Genomic DNA, 20,087 nt, shown 5'->3' on the forward strand with positions numbered 1-20,087 from the left:
TATTTCTACTCTAATAACCTGAACCACTTTATTCAGCGGACTATCAGAAATGACTTACATTCCATAACCCAGTGTTTCACGCACAACACGTCACAACAAAAAGGAGCAAGAGAAAGAAAGAGAAAAAGAAGTGAACGGTGATATCCTAAATAATGATTAGTGAACAACAACATTCAATGGCGAAAGCAATCCTTCATTAAGCAAACAAAATTGACAAAATATAGCACCACATCACTTTTCTCTATCTATTACCTGTCCTAGATCTTTTTCTGCTTCGCTGATGATCTTCAATTCTTCTAACAAGGAATTCAGCTTCTTGATATCTTCTTCTTGAACGCTCTGGGGAGCTCGCTCCCTATAACCTGAAGCATCCATTTTCTGTGCCAGAGAAGACTGTACCCTGCACAAAAGAACTTGGTCATGCACTTAAATATTACGAGAGTTTGGTGCTAACAAGACAGGCAGAATGTTTCTCCATTAGCCAAGAAAAGTCTAGGCAGCTATATCAGGATAGAGTCTACTACTGTTTACAAGCCAAGTCTGCACATATAAATCAAGAAGAAAGCTAAATGACTAAATCCGTCAGAACAAATGCAGCTAAGGAGCTGCCATTACAACAGCACAAGCTAATGCATTATAGTAGAAGTTGGTTTTGCATGGCTTCAGAGATGAGATGAAATGGGAACACGCAAAGCATCTTCCACTCATCATCACAAGTGTTTGGACAATGCAGAAGAAAATGCATTGTACTCAACAAAACAAAATGTATCATACGACCTTAGTCTTATAAGCACTCACTTTTGAATTTCTTCTCTTTTTTTTCTAAGTTTTTCGCGTTCAGCCTCTGCATTTAGAGCTCCTTGGAGTTGAAGATATACAGACAGATTTTCATTCACCACATCTATTGAACACCCAGCTGGAGGTGTGTCATCCTCAGTCAGAATCTGCACATGTTCCAGATAGCTAGTTAGAGATGGCAAATATGCTACATATTAAATCTCAAGCACGAGAGGGGTAGTTTTAGAATACAAAATGAACAAAAATCATGCTCTAGCAAATTTTTCGAATAGTTGGTGGGTTTACAATAAGTATGTATATAGGTAGCAATGAAACCTTTAGAGATGATATGGAAGCAAGAGTCAAAATCTGAAATTCATAGCTTTTAACAATGCCAGCAGCTTCACATCCTCGGCAAAGTGCAAAAGCTGGGCGTCTGTCATGTGAAAATTAATGGGAAGAATTAGAACAGTTCAATTAAACAGAACAATGAAATCCAAAAAATAGCTACAATTTTAGTAGCTGCTGATCTTGTGTGTCATCATTTGATACCTTTCATTTTTGTCGCTTGGTGGGCGAAGTGATCGTAACTTTCTCACTGTGCCTATGACAATCTCCATGTCACTTTCAACTTCTTCATTTGTCCACTCCTGATGACGCACCAAATAATTGTCACAAAGATGGAAAAAAAAAGAACAAATTATATACAGATCAGATTCTCCAAGCTAATGTGTCAGTGACTTCGAGAACAAAAGTTTTACCTCTACAACGGCTGGGTACTCTGATATCATTATTGAATCTTTCCTGCGTAAGTCTTCTGCTTGAGGAAGACGCTGCCACAACTCTTCTGTAACAAATGGCATAAATGGATGGAGCAGGCGCAAACCGGTGTCAAGACATACCCACAAAGTGTCTTTACAAGCTGCTCTTGCAAATTCAAACTCTTCTGAATCATTGAAGAAATAAGGTTTGATAGCTTCAATGAACACATCACAGAGTTGGAATTGCCACCATGAATATACTGCTGTAGTTGCATCAGAGAACTTATATGACTCTAAAGATGATACAGTTTTGGCTACAGCTTTATTAAGGGCTGAGAGTATCCATTTACAGATTGATGGCATTGAATGAACCATAATATTTGCAGGTGGTGTGTATTGATCCCCTAGTTTGCCCATAGCAAAACGTATTGCATTCCACAACTTATTGCACCACTGCCGATACCCAACAACTCTCAATACATCGAGGTTTATCTTATCAGACTGAAGAAAAAAGAAGAAATAAATAACTCAGTAACAAGCAAAATGTAGAAGTAACCCAACTGTGTGCAAGAGACAACCTGTGCGGTGTATGCGATGAGTGCAAAACGGAGAGCATCAGCACCACATTCAGCAATACCATTTGGAAAGTCCTTTTTCTGCCCTTCTTTTGCAATTGATAATTCATTTGGATCCAGATTACCCTCTTCTAGTCTTTTGTGGAGGCCTTCTAGTGATATACCATTTATTACTTCAAGTGGATCAATCACATTGCCTAGAGACTTGGACATTTTACGGCCATGGGCATCACGGATCATAGGATGCAAGTAAACCTGAGAGTAAGTAGATATATCACAATGGATCTAAGTCAGTGATAGAGATTGCACAATAATAAAAAGGTTTCCTAATGCATAAGGCTTCTGCCAGTGCTGGTTCTAGGAAGGCCAACATTTATAAAGCTCAATATCGAAAAGGTTTCTAAAGCAGGGCTCTCAAAAAGTAAAACTTCTATCACCAGAGTTGTATAGAGGCCAAAGACCGAGAACATGCAAAATACATTAAAGATTGTGAATGGAGAAAACTAAATTCTGTCACCAATACTAAGTTCATGGAATTCATAAACTGCTCTCTTTTATAAATTGAGTTGACTACCAATACCGACGCTAAAGCTAAACTAGTTTAAACAATTGTTCTTTACCTTACTAAAGGGTACATCACCACCAAGTTTCATTCCCAGCATCACCATGCGCGCAACCCAGAAAAAGAGAATGTCATGTCCAGTCTCAAGGACTGAAGTAGGATAGAATGCACTAAAATCAGCTGTATTATCTGGCCAACCAAGTACTGATAGTGGAAAAAGACCTGATGAAAACCATGTGTCTAAAACATCAGGATCTCGACTGATCTGAAATTTCTTCCCTGAAAAACTCAGATTTGCCTCCAGAATTGCTTCCTCCTCATTTCTTGCAACCACCCAATGGTCGTTGTAAGAACCGATGCCTTTGAGTTGGTCATCGTTGAGTGTCACATACCAAGCAGGTATGCGGTGGCCCCACCAGAGTTGTCTTGATATGCACCAATCACGTATATTTTCTAACCATCTGTCTCAATTAAATTATTGTCACTAACTACTTATGTGATACTGTGATAGTTATTATAAGAAAATAACTACTTAGACTCAGAGAATGTGAACACGCACCTGCTCCAGTCTTGCTCATACTGCTGTGGAATAATTTCAATCTGCTTGGATTTTACAGCATCAAGAGCTAGCTTTGCCATGCTGTTACAACTAACAAACCACTGGGGCTTTATCATTGGCTCTACAACGTCATTACTCCTTGAACATATCCCAAGGTTCATTTCATTCTTCTGAGAACCTCTGTATAAACCCTGCTTAAACAAGTTTTTGTCAATACTCGATAACACTTAGAGATATTCAAACTTTCACAGTAGTCTTTGCACATGAAATTTTCCACTCGAGACATAAAACCAATCAGTCATACACTTGGGACCTTTCCAAAAACAGTTTCGGCATATATAGAGAAAAAGACTCACTACACTAGCAGATATTATATCCTTATTGAAGCCACAGGTGCACACCACTTGAGGCTACGCTCTGAAAATTGGAAAGAACAAAACCCCCTGCTTCATTTGGATTAGATTCACTTCCCTTACTTCAGTAACACAAACAAGGGTATCTCTGTACGTCTTAGATAGAAAGCTAACTGTTGCTTCTGGCCATGTGGATAAGATTATTATCCAGAAGATGGAACATCATATCTTTGTAAGGTACCAATAAAGCACGAATAAATAATTACCTGAAAACATTCAAATTAGATATGGGATTTTCTTTCCGACTTTTAGCAACAGGTATTAAGGAGCCAAACATTAAAAAAAGACCACAATCAACGCTAGCATGCTCCTAACTTTATAGGATGGGTCCAATCAGAACAAAACCCTCTTACCACTATCAGAAAGGTAATTGGAGACTCATAAAGAGTGCTCTAGAGCAGAAGAATGTCTCATCAGCTGCTGTTGATGCTGCATTATAGTGAGTCAAAAAGATGTTTATCATGGACGGATTATAAGATGAGCTAGGCATGAGCCTATGATCGAGATTCAACTGGCACCATACCATCATATAAGTTTATCTGATAATACAAATGTCTAAAATTGTTCCATTAACTTTCATCTATTATGCTTTACTCGTGACTGCAGGTACAGGAAAAACACATAGTTGGCAGTCGGGACTAAAGGCCTGGTTGTATTTGTTTGCGTTCTATAGAAACTTATTTTTCAGATAGCAGACATAAGTTAATAACCTTCTTTCTAATAGACTTCTTTAAGCTTCTAACAACAATTTTATATGAAATGAAACTTAGACAATGTAAGAAATGATGCAGTAAAGTCATTAGATCAATCAAGACTATAGGTCAATGTATGCTGATACCTTTGCCTGCAATGCCTCACTAACAGCAACACGAGCTGTAAAACGAGGCATTCCTTCAAACTCCTCACCTCCATTACTATTTATCTTACCATCATCAGTGAAAATATTGATAAAGTCAAGCTTATGCCGTTTTCCTACTTCAAAATCGTTGGGATCATGGGCTGGCGTAATCTGCAACAAGGAAAACCAAACAATGAAATAAACAGAATAAAGTAGGAAAAGTGTTGCAAATAAAAGCACGTAAATAGAAGGAAAGAAGTTCATTGCATAAGATAAAATCTCTCTTGATATAACTATGCTTACCTTGACAGCCCCAGTTCCAAAATTAGGATCCACCAGAACATCATCACAAATTATTGGAAGCCTCCTCCCATTAAATGGGTGCAATGCATATTTTCCATGAAGATGTTTGTATCGTTCATCTTTAGAATGAATAGCTACTGCAGTATCACCAAGCATCGTTTCTATTCTGGTTGTCGCAACTATAATCTCACCCAACCCTCCTTCTAATGGGTAAGCAAAAGATGTCAGTACACCAAATTGGACTGGACTGTCATAACCAGGGACTTTTAATAAAGTTTCTTCTTTGATTTCCTTATAGTCAACCTACAAAGGCATTGAAACATAAAAAACTCTGGCAATGAGGAATAATACATCATATTATTATTTTATAAAAAAATAGACAAGTTGAAATCATTATGTGCCTCAATATCAGATATTGCTGTTCGTAATGTGCAATCCCAGTTCACTAGGCGATTATCTCTGCAAAAGAAGCAAAGATACATATTAAGAGCTATTTTGTAAAGAGCAAAGAAGAGTTTCAGACAGATCTATCATAATAGCAGCACTGCAGCATTATGTTTGAGAAAAGCCTGATCTAACTATCAAAGCACTTCAATACTCAAAGAACGAGAGAAGATTTTCTGCAGTGTAATGTTCTATGGAACTTTGGAAGTTACTGTAACCAACCTAACCTGTAGATTAGACCTTCTTTGTACAGCCTAACAAAAGCCTCAGTTACAGCTTTTGATCTCTTCTCATCCATTGTGAAACACTATTCATAATTGTCAAAACAATATCAGAATATTTGCTACAAAAGGAATAAAGGTTAACCGATACTACTTTGTTCTTATAATTGAAAGCATGGCAAACACAAGGAGGATTTACCTCGCGGGACCAGTCAAGTGAAGCCCCAAGCCGACGTTCTTGGGTTAATATGGTACCACCATACTGATCTTTCCACTTCCAGACCTATAATAAGCAAGCAAGGAATGGATCAACAGACTGTTATGTTAACAGATTTCTGACTGAAAATATAAGATATTTAAAGAGATAAAAGCATCACATATCAGTTTAAAACCTGATTCTTACAATGCAAAACAAGAATAAAACCAGACAAACAGAAGCAGAAATTCACAGAACCATAAAATTTAATATATGAAACCAAGAACTCACTTCAGCCACAAATCTCTCACGTCCGATATCATGCCTAGTTAATTTACTTTCACGCATCAGCTTTTTCTCCACAACAACCTGAGACATGAAAAGAAAAATAAGGAATGAGTAGTAGAAAAAGAAAAGATTATCCCAACTCCGAGTTCTTGAACCACATCAACAGAGCAATGCTCACCAAGGTTCTAAAATGAGGTTTGATGAACAGCTAGAAGCATGGTCATCTAATATTTTTAAATTGTCCTAAGACAAGCAGCAGATTAGTATCGAAAGTTAAGGCAAGAGAATTGCAGTAATAGATTAAAGTTCAAATCAAAATACTGAAGACAGATTAACTATTTCAAGTTTCAAAGCAACACACAGCAGTGTGTAGGCATCCTGAACGCTGTATTTTTTCTAAAACAATATAATTGAGCATTTGCAAACCATTTCAAGACCTAAATTGGTACAAACAATTCCATGACTAATGCAGAATCATATTGCTGAAGCATGCAATTTGCACAGTGGAATGTACATCAGAACAACTTACAAGCAAAGCTAACAATATTATTCACAGTGGACCATATGAGTGAAAAAAAAAAAATCAATCAACATGACTATAATCAACTCAAGCTTCATCAGCTGTTCTGAGAAGAACCAAACCTGGGTTGCTATGCCAGCGTGGTCCATTCCAGGTACCCATAAAGTGTTATATCCGGACATTCTCCGCCATCGGATAATTGTATCCTGTATTAAAGAAAGATAAAAGCTGCAATATGTGACTTACAAAAGATAGAAGAAAGACACCAGAGGAATAATAAAAGATTGTCTGAAGCAAATTGAGGAAATCTATAAGAGGTCAGCATGGTCACCTGTATAGCAGCAGTTAAACCATGACCTATATGAAGGGCTCCTGTCACATTTGGAGGCGGCAAAACCTGCAGAAAACAAGAGAATATTTAATAATAAAACAAGGTCAAAGGATTTCCAATGAAGTAGTGTCATACAGTTGTATTCATAAAAGGGTTTTATCTGTAAGCACAGTAAGATCAACATCTATATTAACATCTAGGCTTTACTTTTGGCATCAGATGTTGTAGAAGACATGTTCTGCACATCTATTAATTATCTCTACTGTAACCTAGGAGGCTAGGACTATTCCAATTGTATTTAGGATTTAATTCCAATAAATCAACACAATTTTTACCTAGTAAATGATCAGATTATATCTATTGACTACATCACCAAAGATAACTTCCATGATAGACATGGCAAGATGGCAGATGCAACCCCTGTACTTTCACCATGGATATATTTCAACTCTCTGTGAAAACACGTCTGCAAAAGGATTGGAGACACCTACTATCACAAAAGGTGGTTTTGAGCTGCTTGCATCTGCTACGAAAAAGCCCGAATGCTCCCACCATGCATACCATCTAAAAAAGGAAAAAAGAAGCATTATGCATGCAATTCACCATCATTTGTTATTGAGATAAATCATGTGAAAGGATCAAAGGAAGTGATCATATACGATTTTTCCACAGCAGTGGGACTATATTGTTTCGCCATCTGGGAAGAAAGCCTTTTCTTCTCTCCAGGCGAAGTAAGTGGATCAAGAAAATCCTCGGGATTCTCGTCCTCGGTATCTTTCTTCTTATGTTTCTTTTCACTTTTCTTTTGGCCATCAGATGCTGCTTGTGCCTGATAAACAATATATACAACATAATAGATAAACACTTTCCATTAACTGCTTATTTACAAAAGATAACAATAACGGATGATTAATTACTTGGAGCCTGGCAGCTTCCTTTTGTTGAGCCTTGAGTTTTTTTTCTGCTTTCTCTTTTGCCTGTTCAATGAAAATGAGATAACCAGGAAGCAACCAACAAAATATCAGAAAGAAGAACTCCTAACTAAAAAAATAAGACTACAACTCCAACGGTTACTAACAAGAAGTTGTATCAATGACTTGCAGAAATTATGACCTCCAAATTTCTGTTTAATTATACCATATAAGTAATATCTTCACAATCTTTCTACATTGCTCTGATGACAATGTTGTCAGTACTACTAGAACTTACAAGGTCCATATTTCTCTAAAGTAAATATAGATGTACTTCACTTTATCTAGTTATCAAAACAGTCATAGCCATTCAATCATCCTGCTACAGCATTCCAGGGAAGGAAGTTGACAGATGTACTTGCTTAGAAAGATTCATGTGAGATATCTTTATTGCTATCGAAGTCATTCAACTTCACAGAATCTTTTCTGCTTGAGTTCTATAATGACCTTAAAGTTAAGCACTAAAAGAGAGCCACAAGGAAGAATTGCTGTCAAACAAATTAGAAAGAAGCTACTTATTCATAGATTATATACTAGCTTTATTGATAGTCAACTTATTCGCAAAGCGTTTAGAAGTATGTCAAACATATTTCAACTTATTCTGTCACATTATTTTGCATGAAATCATTCTTCTTCTAAAAAGGATTACTAGTTAGGTTCAAAACTTTTATTCGGTGATTCTGCTATGAAGCTTGATAACAACAACTCTATAGTCTCAGCAACCAACCATTGCTGACTTCACAACTCTACATATCAAGTGCAAATATTCATCTACATACTGAATATTCCTTTAAAGGGCATGAGGCAACAAACAAACCTTCTGATCCTTCTTCATTTTTCTTTCCAATTCTTTATCATCAAGCTGCATATGCCACCAACAAAATGTAAGTCAAAATGCAAACCTCATTTTACTTTCTTTTACTTCCAAAAATGACAAATTGGATGAATAACATTAGAATTTCTTAGGTTTAGGAAAAAAAAAATACAGAGCATCATTTCACTGACCACTAAAGACGGAAAAGATCTAAAATTGGAGGTCAAGAAATACCATAAAGAGAAGCATTTGCTTCTCAATGAATACAAATCACAAACCTTTCCTTCGATTGTCTTTTTGGACTCTTCATCTTCCGGCTGCATAAACAAACATAAAAGATTATAATTCTTTGTCGGTTTCTTGATTATAGCAAGCCATTTCGTGAAAGAAATTTAATCAAAACTAGCAAACTGCGCACCAATTAAGTACTTAAAATGGAACTTACAGGAGCCATCGGAAAATCGCTCAAAGAGGAAGAAGGATTCCTGAATTCAGAACCTAATCAACAAACAGCTTGCATGGTTAGATGGATATGATAAATGAAGAAAAGAATCTAAATACATCAAATCGTTTCAATCCTCCGGTAGGAGATATGATTTAAGAATGATCGGAACAAAAAGAACACGAGATAGTACAGGGAGTTTTGCGCCCGCCACCGCCGCCGCCTCCGGCCCTCTGCTGCTGCTGCTCCTCCTCCTCCTCGTCCTTTTATGTCTCGCAAGCTTTTCTTGGCCACGAGGTAGGCTTAGGGCAAGCGCGAGCGAAGCATTAACTGACGGCGCGGTCAACATCAAACCGGATCGAGATTCGAGACAAAAGGTTGAACCGGGTCGGCTCAAGCTTTGGCCGGTCCGAGTTTATTATTCGGAGTATAGTATGCTGTACGGCGTATTCATACTTCTTGCATCATCCACGGACCACACGTTATACTTAACCTGACATAGGGTGCTTTCTGCTAATCTAAAAATCCAGGGTTCAAATCGCATAATCGCTTGAAAATGTTAAGGGCCTTAATAGAAAGTTCTTTGAATTGAGTGCAAAGTAATTTTTCACTTTTCTAAAATCACTAATAACTTTTCTTATTTTAATTTCTAGTCCAATAAAAAGTTAATTACTTACTCTCAGCGAACACTTGTAATTTTTACTAAACAACATCAACAAATCATAATTACTTAATAAAAATGACTAAACACCATAAAATGAAACACTTCCAGAAAATTCACTTATTACTCTCTACTTTCCAACACATCGTTAGCGTAAGTAAGCCTTCCAATCTAAAAACTGCATGCATCCTCAGATCAAAGAGACTGCAAGGAATGGTTATGCTACTAATTAAATTACACCAAAAGTACTCATACATGCTCATCCACTGCCTCCAGGCTTGGGATAAATGTACATGATGCATAAGTATAGAACAAGATATCCCTATTACAATATACACATCCTATTCAAATCGGTCATGACAATAATTCTAGTTAACCTGAAATGGATTGCGCCACTTTATTATACTATAAACAACATCGAACTGTACTATCATGGAAAGGCTGCTGAAACCTGTACAAATAGTAAGATTCACAATTATCTACAACTGAGGTTAGTCATCATACACGCTCCAACTTTAGCTCAAGATTTTGATCAACCATGTATTTTAGAACTTTGTTTGGGAGGTTATTTACTACTTTACGCCCGCTATCCTGGCCGTCCATTAACAGCCTCCCAATCTTGGCCTTCCATTCTGAGCTGTACATCTCGTTTCTCTTGTCATGAACCACCCTGTCACAGTAGTTGAGCAGTGTCCCCAGACCACTGTTTGGAATCCAGCCATATTCTTCTAATATGCGTGCCTCGCCCACCGACAGATCTTCTCCAACCTTGACAAGTGTAATAACTAAGTTAAGGGCATTCAACAAATTAAAAGTTTCTTGTTTAATTCACATTAATATAGTTCAACACTCCAGAAAAATGAGAAAAAGAATTGTAGATGATTTTCTTTTTCCTTTTTCTTTTCTTTTCTTTCTTTTTCTTTTGAGAGAGAGAGAGAGAGAGAGAAGTATCAAAACGAATATAACATCACAACTACCTTGGATATCCAAAAGGTACCTTGAACTAATATCAGTACAAAAAATGCATGATCGTGCAAAATACATTGTGACTGACACTATGATTCAAGTAGATATTATGACTGAAGTTCACACTTTAATGGATTCTCAATATAGGTTGAGGTTTAAAAAAAGAAGAAAAGAAATAACCTCAGAAACTTCCCAACAAAGTAAATTAGGAGCAAAAACAAGCAAACATGATTAGGAGGGAAAAGATTATATGTCTTCGATAAACAAAGTAATAAACTAATAACCAAAAACAAATTATTTTGCTTAATTCTTTAGGCCAGGTCTGTCTGATAATTTGATGGTTTCATATACTCATGTATGAAAATCTCAGGTCCAAAAAGGTTAGAGTCCACAAAAATTTGAGAAAAAGAAAGTCATAATTTGTCACTTCTAAAACTATTTCTTTTATAATGAGCAGCACTTAGAAGAAACAAAAAACAATTCAAGGATTGAACTTCAAATACATGATTGGTAAAGAGAACCGGCAAATAATCAGTAGTTTAAGGAGATAAAAGAAGGAATATGGAACACCAATCTTAATAAAGCAGAGAGCAAAGAAAGTAAGATCCATTGCAGTCACCTTACCAATAATGGTTTGTTCTCGATAAGGGTTGTCCTGCTACAGCTAGAAAGCTTCATTGCAGTCACTAATCTTTTGATCTGCCAATCTATGGGCAAACTTTCCACAATCTCAAAAAAATATGTGGCATACCCATACTCAGGTCGTTCTAGAACAATCCTGTGTTAAATGTAAATGTAAGGAAAAAATATATATATATACCAGCTTGGTTCACAAGAAATAAACTATTTCACATCAGAGCCGCCAGGAGAAGTCCCATACCTGTTATGGCTTTCAAAAATAAAGATAAAAGACTGGAGATCCCTGCACCATCCCCATTCGACAGGACTGTTTCGAAATCGAAGATAACGAATCTACAGAATGCAAACACATAAAGTGATATCAAGATATGAACCATAATAGGCTGAAATGTAACATTACAAGCTTTGATCATGCGAAAGTATTCCAACCTGTTCTATCAAAGCAATCAGACAGGCTAAACAATAAACAGCCTTTGATCCTTTTATGTGCCTTGCTGTCGGAAACCTAAATAGGGATGATCTTTCTGAAAATAACTGCAAAGCAAATAGATCAATGATTAGAGATTGTTGCATATGAAATGCGGAAGATTATAGAGCTCCAGGATAAATTGATATTTAAATGTCAGACCTACATTACAGAAATGCAACATGCAAATAGTACTCACCTAAAATATGTAGAAACAGAGAAATAGCCTAAATACACAAATGACAGTGTCCCTGCACAAGGCTCCCATCAATGCAGGGTCTGGAAGGGCAAGATTCACAAAGCCTTAACTCATTATTTAACAGGTTGTTCCATGACTTGAAGGCATAACCAACCAATCAGGTGCAAAAAGAGTGGACCCTTAACATTACATTGTGATTGTGGCATACTCTCACTCAAAATGATTGTGTATGAAAAAGAAAGCACATGCAGTATGAGGAAGTTTGCTACATATATTAAACAATAAAAGGATATGAAGTGATGCACAGCACAAGGTAATAAGAACATTTGTTAATCCAAGGTAATAAGAACATTTGTTGATCCAAGATTTATTCAACCAGAGTAATCGAAATTAATAAATTACTAGTATCACTAGGAAAGAATTACTTACTCTTGTAAACAAAATGCCATATAGAAACTCAACCATTATCACTTCTCTCTTAACAAATACTCAATCAAGAAGCAGAACAATTGAAAGTTATTAGCAAAAGATGATTGAAAAGACCAATCAAGAGAGTTGGGAAAAGCTTGATGATTATTTTATGATATGAAATTCTGGAGTGTTAAGGGAAAACCTTAAAGATTTCAGTTATATCAGATAATTGCTTTCTAGTTAGTAAGGTGTATGTAGAATAACTGTGGATACAACTAAAACCAAGGATGGGTGCCTACCAAATGCCACTTAGCAATAGCATAGCAGCATCTGAGCTTCAACTAAGTTATAAGGTCATAGAACTACCAAAAAACCTATTCTATTGATCATCGTCCAAGTCAAAGAACAGCAAGTCCTTAATATCAGCCAAAAAATTGCTCTTGAAAATCCATCAAGTCAATGAAACAGTGGATCTAAGTTGGAGATTAGATTTAAGAGTATCAAATGTCAAGATATAGAAGCAAGAACTATAAATCCCTAACCTTCATAAATTTAAACATATCAAGTCCTCAAAAAATCTTGTCGGCTCCTAATATTGTAGATAGCTTCACAGTTAGCTCATCATTCCCTAGGCAACTAAATTGTTGAAACATCCAAATAACACACACACACACACACAAACAGGATGAAAGGCCACACAACCACAATATCTAGTAGAGAAAAACCATCATGAACCAGTCCAAGTACATTGAAATGTACTTCCCACCTTGGTAATAACAGTTTCAAGCTCTTCAAAGTTGCTTTCAGTAGAAGATACTTCTAGAGATTCATCATCTTCCTTATCGCCATAAAGTTTAATTTCATCTGCCGTTATTCCTCTATCTAGTAGAACCTACAAAACACCAGTACATCAATATGATCATACCTTCAAAAGAGTATAATACTGGCCACATATGAATGTTACCTTTAGAAGTCCAGGAGCATCTTCTTCAAGAGCTGTTTCTACTGAATCCCTGTAGAGAAATTTTATGTAAACTTAATAGAATTAGTATAGATACAACTTTAAAAGTAAAGATTACTAAAAGCATACGTTGCAGTCCTTTTTCTTTTCCTTTGACGAGAAAATTTGCTTGCATTCACATGTACTGTGCCAACAAAATCGCATAGCTGAGTTTGAGGCAAAGTTTGGTGATTCAGAGTCTTGACAGTGTGTGAGTCCAAAGAACTCCCTGAAACTGGCAGTTCAATATTGTTTACCAAATCAAGGGCTTCACTCTTGACCTCACCTCCTGATAGAACAGATTCTAAAATTTTGAGCTGAACATGCTCATGTAGGCCAGGTAAGTCACTTTCCATGGGCTCAGTCTTCACTTTCTCCATTGATAATTTACCCTTAGTATCAGTATATGCTACATCAGGAAGAGATACCATAGGAAATCTACAGCAGTTCTCTGAAGAAAGAGAATTCATAGTGCTAGATGCATTAACATTCAGAACTTTTGAAACACCTAAATTATGAAGTACATCTTCAGAAAGTTCAGATTCTGCTGGTACACTTTCCAGCAAATTGCTGGCGTTGGGTAGATGGTTAACCTCAAAATGACTATTTCCAGATGAAGCTTCAGGATCTATGCTGCAACTCTTTTTAGAGCAAACATTTTGGGAAGAAAATAAATGTATTCTATCATCATTATCACTTTCTGATGGAGGTTCTGCCTTTATCGCAGCAGGAAGGGTTGTCAGCACAGTGTAAGGCACCTGACCTTTGTCCTTGTCAACTTCTACTCTGTGGCTTATCAAAATTTCATGATAATTCTCCCTATCTTGAGTTTCGCTAGTCCGAGATGCATGACAACTTCTGACTTCAGATAGGCACGGAGTGCCTTTACCCAGAAGACCAGTAACACTTGAGCCAGACTCATCAACAGTAGGTTGCGAAGCATCATTTGTTTCAGAAATATTATTTAGATAACCTTCACCTGCATGATCAGCCTCTGAGCGTACAGAATGTCCAGGTAAATCTGAATGACAGGTTAAGTGTTCCTCTTCAGGAAAAGATGTTTGGTATAAAAACATATTACTTTCATGATTTTCTCTCGAGTGGCCATGCTTTAATAAATTGTCATTTTGGCAGTTTGAGGAAATGGGTTTCCATCGATCAACTGCAAAATGACTCCCAGAAAACAGACTGAGAGGGGAATGAAGGACCAAGTTGTTCACAGAGTTTGTAGCATCACTTTCAGTAACACTATCAACAAATCGTTCTCCTGATGAGAGCTCTCTGCCGGGGAGAGAATCCTCGTCCAAAACTTTTCCAGTTTCGCATTCATTTATGTTTTCCATAATTGAAGGACCTGAAGAAATATCCTGTGTAGTACAGGTAGTCAGCTTAGATTCTAACAAGAGAACTAAGAAACAGAGACCTAGTGTTTTAGTGGAAAGATAGTTGGCAACTGCAAGCTCTTTCCAAAATGAGTATTAAATGACAGCTAAGGTTCAGATCTCAGAAACTTGAGCATAAGGAATGATGATAAACAAAATATCTATCATACAATAAAACTTAAACAGAAGTTTCAGCCACCGTGCCTCAACTAGACTGATCATGTCAAGAACTTATAAATTTAAATTAATTTATATTAAAATAAAAATAAGCATCAGAGAGCTGATTCGAGTGAAATGGAGTGCACATTAAGAGCAATATAACTTCTTACCAAGAATTATCCACTCTTGAGCAAGAAAACAAAGAAAGCATGATGACATTGAAAGTTGTTTCATGGTATCTATGGTGTAAACCCCAATAAGAGCTCTAGGATGAAGAAAACATATGTAACAGACCATGACTACACAACCAATTACTATTGCTTGAAAAAATCCTTACAGATAAGCAATCAGCAGTTGTGCAGGAGAAAAATATCCCACTTTAAGCTATTCCATTTATTTGTGCATGAAGACGCATGTCTACTGCATATCCCTTAGGTGATGCAGCGTTATATCAGGACGAGGATTGAACTGAATTCTCTTGGCTCTGTTGTAGGCAACATTACAGTAAAGGAGAACATAAGTACCATATCATAGAAAGAATCTTGGCCCTTAAGACATAGTAAAGCATGTATCTCTTCAAAGACTTCAACTCACATCTCACATAGTTCAAACTTGAAAGAGATCCACAGATTACTTTGATTTGGGTCATTTCTCATAGACAACAATAATAGAAAATCATTCAACTGTTGGAATAATATATTAGAAGTCACGAGCTATCAAAAGTGGTGCAGCAAATGTAAGGTAAAATAGACACTTAAAGTTAAAATTAAAAGAAATAATTAAGTCTTGAGGAGTTTAGATGCATCACAGCAGTACGTGTTCACAGTCATAATCAGTATAAGTATCATAATTTTAGACCTGCAATATGCTCAAAATATCTTGTCTACATATCGTTCCATTATTTTCCCTGCAATCAATGTAAACCAAAAAAACAAGTTAGCCAGAATCTTAAAAGATAAACATACAAAAAGCAAACTTCAGAACAGATATATACATTCTATCACTTTTGCTTTTACTAATCATTCCATTAGCTTCAGTGTGCCATGATCTATTCGACATTTCTTTCAATGCGGGCAGCCTACCATCTTGACCACATCCAGGAGCAGCAATATAGCTTGAACAAGAATGTGCACCAACCAGCATGTTATACCGTTCTTGCAGCGTTACGTCATCAAGCTCATCAATTACAGGTTCACTAGTTAACCCTCCAGCAGGAGCATGAAGTGTACTATCTAAACCATCTCTGCAAGAACATGTTCCCCCGTAATTAGGGTTCTCAACCTTTACTCCCTCATATTCTTGAATATCTATACCGATGGTGAGAAGCTTGTCAGCTGTTTTAAAAGTGAGAGAACGAAAATATACAAAACAAGAACTACAGCAATTAAACTTACACACCTTGAGAAAGGTTTCCTTCAGTAACCATATTGGCTTGACCAATTTCTAATTGGCATGCACCCCTGGAATCGTGCTGACCCATACTAAGCTCCTGAAGTAAGTCAGCAACAAAAAAAATATTAAGCCAAATACTAGTCCTCCAAGAAACAAAAATAAGTTTCTTTGAATGGAATTCCATTGGTAAATATTTTCTAACAGCAGTTAAATATATTCATCTACACCCCAATTTCAAGATTCCATACGGATTTTTGAGAAGCACATCTCAGCATCCATTTTCATGTTAGGTTACACTCATCATGTCACATCAATAACTACTTGAACCTCTCTGCTACCAAGAACTTAACATTGTAACAGGTAGTTATTTCTTGAACATTCTGTCACACAACATTATATTAGCAACAAAGTAATAACCATAGCAGTAAAACGGCATCTAGAAGTTCTATAAATTCTGGAAGTGTGCCTATAACAAGCAAACATTTAAGTACATTACATGCTTTTGCAACTTTTAATCAGCTTCCTATAGTACCAATTATAGTGCTTTGAGTTTAAAGAGTAAATCATTAAGGTACAAACTTTATGATTTAAAGAATTAACACATTCAAGGAAAAAAATATTCTGGAAATAATAAAAAAACTGTCTATGACATAATGTGCATTTCTAGTTGTTAAAACATGCAGCAGTTCATCACATATATAAGATAGGAAAATTAGCTCTCTAGGAAAATATCAGCATAAGGGGAAAAGAAACAAAAAGAATGGGCAGACTCGATTTTTGGCTTACATATGGATTATCTGTGAGACAGGCACTTGCATCAGAATTATCAGACAAGCAATATCTACTCTCTACTTGGTCAAATGTAGAAGAAGAATGCTTTTCTAGGAGCTTGCAACGAGCTAAGAGACCTCCAGGTAGCTGAGCATCTACCAAAACTTGGGTTTCATTATCCCCTCTCTTCAAATGTTTTATGCAATGGTAATCATCTTCAATATTTCCAAATTTACTGTGACCACTATTTGTCTCATATCTTGCATCATGATATTCCACTACCTGCATTTAGTGTTCCAACAGATTTAGAATATAAGAAGGTTCCACATTGCTAACTGAAGTAGAATAGTATGAGCAAGTAACACATTAATTGCCTCGAAATTGCCACTATTTCCTATCTATCAAATATTAGTCTTGCAATCATTACATGAAGTGTTCTCTTGTAACAGTTCAGCAACAACGGAAAACAATTAAAAGAAAAAGGTGACAGATACCTGAGCATGTGCTTCCACACTCTTCAGATCACATGCATGCTTACCACCTTCCCTGGACCTGAGCTGATAGAACACCTTGGAAACAACAAACTCTCCCTCCCCCTCCTCACCTACAGTTCCAAGGTGATATTGATGCATTATCCAATTGGTTTTTTCAGGTTTCTTGTCTTTTGTTCTGTTAGTATACAGAACAAATACCTTCTTGCAACCTTGCTTACTCCCATCCATGGTCACTGGCTTAGTTTTGCCAATTTTATGCCAACTAATATCTGAACCATAGTCGTTGCCGATCTTCTGAAGCTTTCCATTATCAACATTATATCTCTTGAATGCTCTATGAAAGAAGTAAGATGCACTTCCATCCTGCTTAATACCTGTTAAATGATAGTTAATCTCAGTAAGAACCAAAAAGAGAGAAACAAAAAAGAAGAAAGAAAAAAAAACAGGGTAGGGACTAAGTCTAAGATTCTAAATAATTACCTGGTAGCTTTCGAGGATGGATATAACCAAATCGATTCTCTTCATCAAGGCAATTAATGAATTCACCAATAAATGGATGCGGAAGAGCCTTCTCATTCCCAACTTTTGCGAGTAAATGCCATAGTAGATCACCATCAGAGGGATCAAATTTTACACCTCTTGGTAAACCTGGCCACTTCTGCGAGACATAAAATATCTAATAAGATTAAAGTAATGTGGTGGACAGCTAATGCTTGAACTTCCATTAATATAGTTTGCCTTTTTCCAAAAATGCAATACAAATGCTAAATTTTGCAACAGAATATGTCATATAATCATCCAGATTATTCCAGCATCAAATATTTTTGAATAGAGGAAGGGATATGAATTTGCACCAAAATATCACTTACAGAAAGTCCTATTTCCATGACAGGCTAAGGACAACTAAGAATAATACATGGCTTTCCAACCTTCATTATTTGTCAGGTGATATTTGCATAAACCGTGTGAAAGAGGTTTCCAATCGACTAAAGGGCAAATCCCTTATTAGGAAATACAATGATATAACACAAAGCTAGGCCAAAGCCGCGCCTTCTCTAATTTCATAATTAAAAACCACAAATTACAAAACTGGCTTACCAACAAAAATGATCCAAAATACAAATATGTTAGAAGAATAATTCTCTCGATGTGACGAAGAAAATAAGTGTTCTTTCATAAGACGATGCCAATTTCCAGAGAAGAAGAAGAAGAGAACCTGAAAAGTTCCTCCTTGGACTCTCTTGTCAGCCACATCAACTGGACACCTGTAAGAAACCGCAGATGTGTTGCTATCTGACGACTAATATACTGATAAATGAATTAAAAAGAGATCTCAGAGATAAAATCACACACGCACTTCTTAAGAGCGGAAAGCGAAGAAGAGAGACATCCCGAAAGAAGCAACCTTCGCCGCCCCAGTAATGGAATGTGGTCGAGATTCTCCACCGACGCCTCAACCCTAGCCTCGGAGGTAGAGCCATCAAGATCCACGACGGCAGCCATCAACTCCTCATAAGCGGAAGCCCTGTCACCATCCAGAGAAGGATAGAGGTCCTTTTCACCTCTTACGGTTTCAGAGAGGAGGCAAGAAGTGAAGACGATAACAGCAATTGGGGAAGAGATGGTAAGAACGAAAAAGAAACCCTCGTTCTTGAATTGGCGGGGCTGGCGAGAAGGGGGGGAAAGAGGCGACTTTTCTTTATTATTATTTGGATAAAATCTGCGATCTCACGTGAGACTAAATTTTGATTTTAATTTTTTTTTATTTGTAATAATTAACTATAATATTTAATTTACATTTCAAATATAAATTATGTGTATTCTAATATAACAAAAAATTTGTACCTATTATAAAAAAAAATATTAAATTTAAAAAGTCCCTGGCTCGTGTTTGCGTTTTTATTTTTCAAATATCAAAACACTATAATTATCATGAAAATTATTTGAAATATTAAGAAAATAGAAAGTGTCACATTAATGCCGATTTGAATTTTTTTTTCGAATTTAAACCCAAATCCGCTCTATAAATAGCAGGCCCAAAATTATTGGGCCAGATAGGACGATTAAGCCCAGGCCCAGCTCAGGACACTGCTATGTCTACATAGTATTCTGACTCAGGACTGCAAGAAACTGCAAGAGAAATTTTTTTCCTTTTTTTTAAGAAAAGCTAGAATTGCTTTTGCCTAACTTGCCAGAAGGGTCTCAAGACATAAGGTTACAAAGATTAGGGAGAATCGGCTCACCCGGCCCTATGACCTAACCCCGAGAGGCTTTCCTACCCTGGCTTGCAGCACAAGATGTTGCCCTATTGCCTTCTCCAAATACATGCTCTATCCTTACATCCAAGAAGAAATCCAAAGTGAAAAAACATTCAAATACAATGTTTCGAATGCATGGAGGCGGTGAAATCCCCTTTGGAGAATTTGCACCATCTCTATTGAGTCGGATTCAAGCACAAGCCTGCTCCTCCCTGGCACTTTTCAAAATCTATTTGCTTCCTGCATTGACATTTCGAAAGTTGTATGATCGACT

At 36.6% G+C, this 20,087-nt stretch overlaps 2 protein-coding genes across 3 annotated transcripts; both read right to left on the reverse strand.

Annotated features, from left to right (window-relative positions):
- Window positions 1–41: 41 nt before the first annotated feature.
- Window positions 42–9,342, reverse strand: LOC140773410 (valine--tRNA ligase, mitochondrial 1-like). The gene is made up of 23 exons (XM_073115947.1): window positions 9,209–9,342; window positions 9,019–9,071; window positions 8,852–8,890; window positions 8,577–8,621; window positions 7,706–7,765; window positions 7,448–7,617; window positions 7,280–7,352; window positions 6,789–6,854; window positions 6,580–6,663; window positions 5,941–6,018; window positions 5,653–5,736; window positions 5,460–5,539; window positions 5,190–5,247; window positions 4,789–5,091; window positions 4,486–4,656; window positions 3,235–3,425; window positions 2,734–3,136; window positions 2,117–2,368; window positions 1,539–2,039; window positions 1,330–1,427; window positions 1,114–1,213; window positions 799–944; window positions 42–400 (listed from the first exon to the last, which is right to left on the reverse strand). Exons 2-23 carry the CDS (start codon window positions 9,025–9,027, stop codon window positions 232–234), a joined length of 3,180 nt encoding a protein of 1,059 aa, XP_072972048.1. The 5' UTR covers window positions 9,028–9,071; window positions 9,209–9,342; the 3' UTR covers window positions 42–231.
- Window positions 9,343–9,845: 503 nt separating this feature from the next.
- LOC140773351 (uncharacterized) lies at window positions 9,846–19,240 on the reverse strand. Of its 2 annotated transcripts, none has more exons than XM_073115852.1 (15): window positions 18,913–19,240; window positions 18,772–18,820; window positions 18,036–18,213; window positions 17,556–17,929; window positions 17,077–17,343; window positions 16,297–16,387; window positions 15,893–16,205; window positions 15,757–15,805; window positions 13,448–14,724; window positions 13,322–13,370; window positions 13,124–13,249; window positions 11,711–11,815; window positions 11,523–11,614; window positions 11,267–11,420; window positions 9,846–10,444 (listed from the first exon to the last, which is right to left on the reverse strand). In XM_073115852.1, exons 1-15 carry the CDS (start codon window positions 19,056–19,058, stop codon window positions 10,175–10,177), a joined length of 3,540 nt encoding a protein of 1,179 aa, XP_072971953.1. In that variant the 5' UTR covers window positions 19,059–19,240; the 3' UTR covers window positions 9,846–10,174. The 2 variants fall into 2 exon arrangements, with proteins under 2 accessions (XP_072971953.1, XP_072971954.1); XM_073115853.1 differs by having other exon boundaries at window positions 10,272–10,444; window positions 11,262–11,420.
- Between the last annotated feature and the right edge of the window lie 847 nt (window positions 19,241–20,087).

Source organism: Typha angustifolia, chromosome 13, assembly GCF_048772165.1.
Source record: "Typha angustifolia cultivar Huaian chromosome 13, ASM4877216v1, whole genome shotgun sequence".
Taxonomy (NCBI): Eukaryota; Viridiplantae; Streptophyta; class Magnoliopsida; order Poales; family Typhaceae; genus Typha; species Typha angustifolia.